The 1,127-nt window shown below is 33.9% G+C and overlaps 1 protein-coding gene across 1 annotated transcript in view; it reads right to left on the reverse strand.

Moving 5' to 3' along the window:
• LOC107746761 (regulator of G-protein signaling 7-like) overlaps positions 1-1,127 on the reverse strand; it is a 36,473-nt gene that overhangs the window by 12,974 nt on the left and 22,372 nt on the right. The window contains exon 7 of the mRNA XM_016561055.1: positions 700-781. Within this exon, the coding sequence (XP_016416541.1) occupies positions 700-781 (82 nt within the window). The remainder of the gene's footprint in view (positions 1-699; positions 782-1,127) is intronic.

Below are 1,127 nucleotides of genomic sequence, written 5' to 3' on the forward strand. Positions count from 1 at the left end.
TGTGTTTGTGTGTGTGTGTGTGAGAGAGTGTGTGTGTGTGTGAGAGAGAGTGTGTGTGTGTGTGTGTGTGTGTGAGAGAGAGTGTGTGTGTGAGCAGCGTCATAATTCAAATAAAGATGCCTGAGATTATGAAAAGGATAAATCTTTTTTTTTAAAAACGAATAAATAAATAAGTTTAAAAACATTAAACATCTTAAAAATCTTAGTATTATTTGTTGTTTTCATACATATTTTAAAAAATCTTTACACTATTTTAAATAAAATTCAATTTAATTACTAAAAAAATGTAAAGTGGTAAAACAACTAAAAAGTAATATTTAATAGTTTAATATATATTTATTTGACATTTATAAAACTACTATTTATATTGATTAATATTTAAAAAATACTACTACTAGGTAAAAAGTATTTTTTCAAATATGAATTTCAATATCACATTTAATGTTTTCAGACAAAATAAATGTAATATTAACAATACTGTAAACAATAATGCTTAATTATGTAAAATTTATTATGCAAAACAAAATTATTTTTACATTTATTTTTGTGTATAATTACCTTTTTTATTACAAACTCAAGACGGATATTTTATTGTCAGCACAAAAAGGGAATAAGCAGAATTCATGTAGTATATCACAACTCTTATTTGAGATTAATTATTATTTATTATTTATTCCCTGTGATGGGACTCAAACTCACCACAGGTCTGTGAACATCCCAGAAGGCCCGCTCCTGACTGTCCAGGATCTTCCGCTCGATCTTGTCCCGTTTTTTGTCCACTCTGACGGGAGAGAGAAAGTGATGTGAGCTCACACACACACACACACACACTCACTCACTCACTCACTCACTCACTCACTCACTCACTCACTCACTCACTCACTCACTCACTCACTCACTCACTCACTCACTCACTCACTCACTCACTCACTCACTCACTCACTCACTCACTCACTCACTCACTCACTCACTCACTCACTCACTCACTCACTCACTCACTCACTCACTCACTCACTCACTCACTCACTCACTCACTCACTCACTCACTCACTCACTCACTCACTCACTCACTCACTCACTCACTCACTCACTCACTCACTCACTCACTCACTCACTCACTCACTCAC

This window comes from Sinocyclocheilus rhinocerous, unplaced genomic scaffold, assembly GCF_001515625.1.
Source record: "Sinocyclocheilus rhinocerous isolate Xijiao unplaced genomic scaffold, SAMN03320098_v1.1 scaffold409, whole genome shotgun sequence".
Lineage (NCBI taxonomy): Eukaryota > Metazoa > Chordata > Actinopteri > Cypriniformes > Cyprinidae > Sinocyclocheilus > Sinocyclocheilus rhinocerous.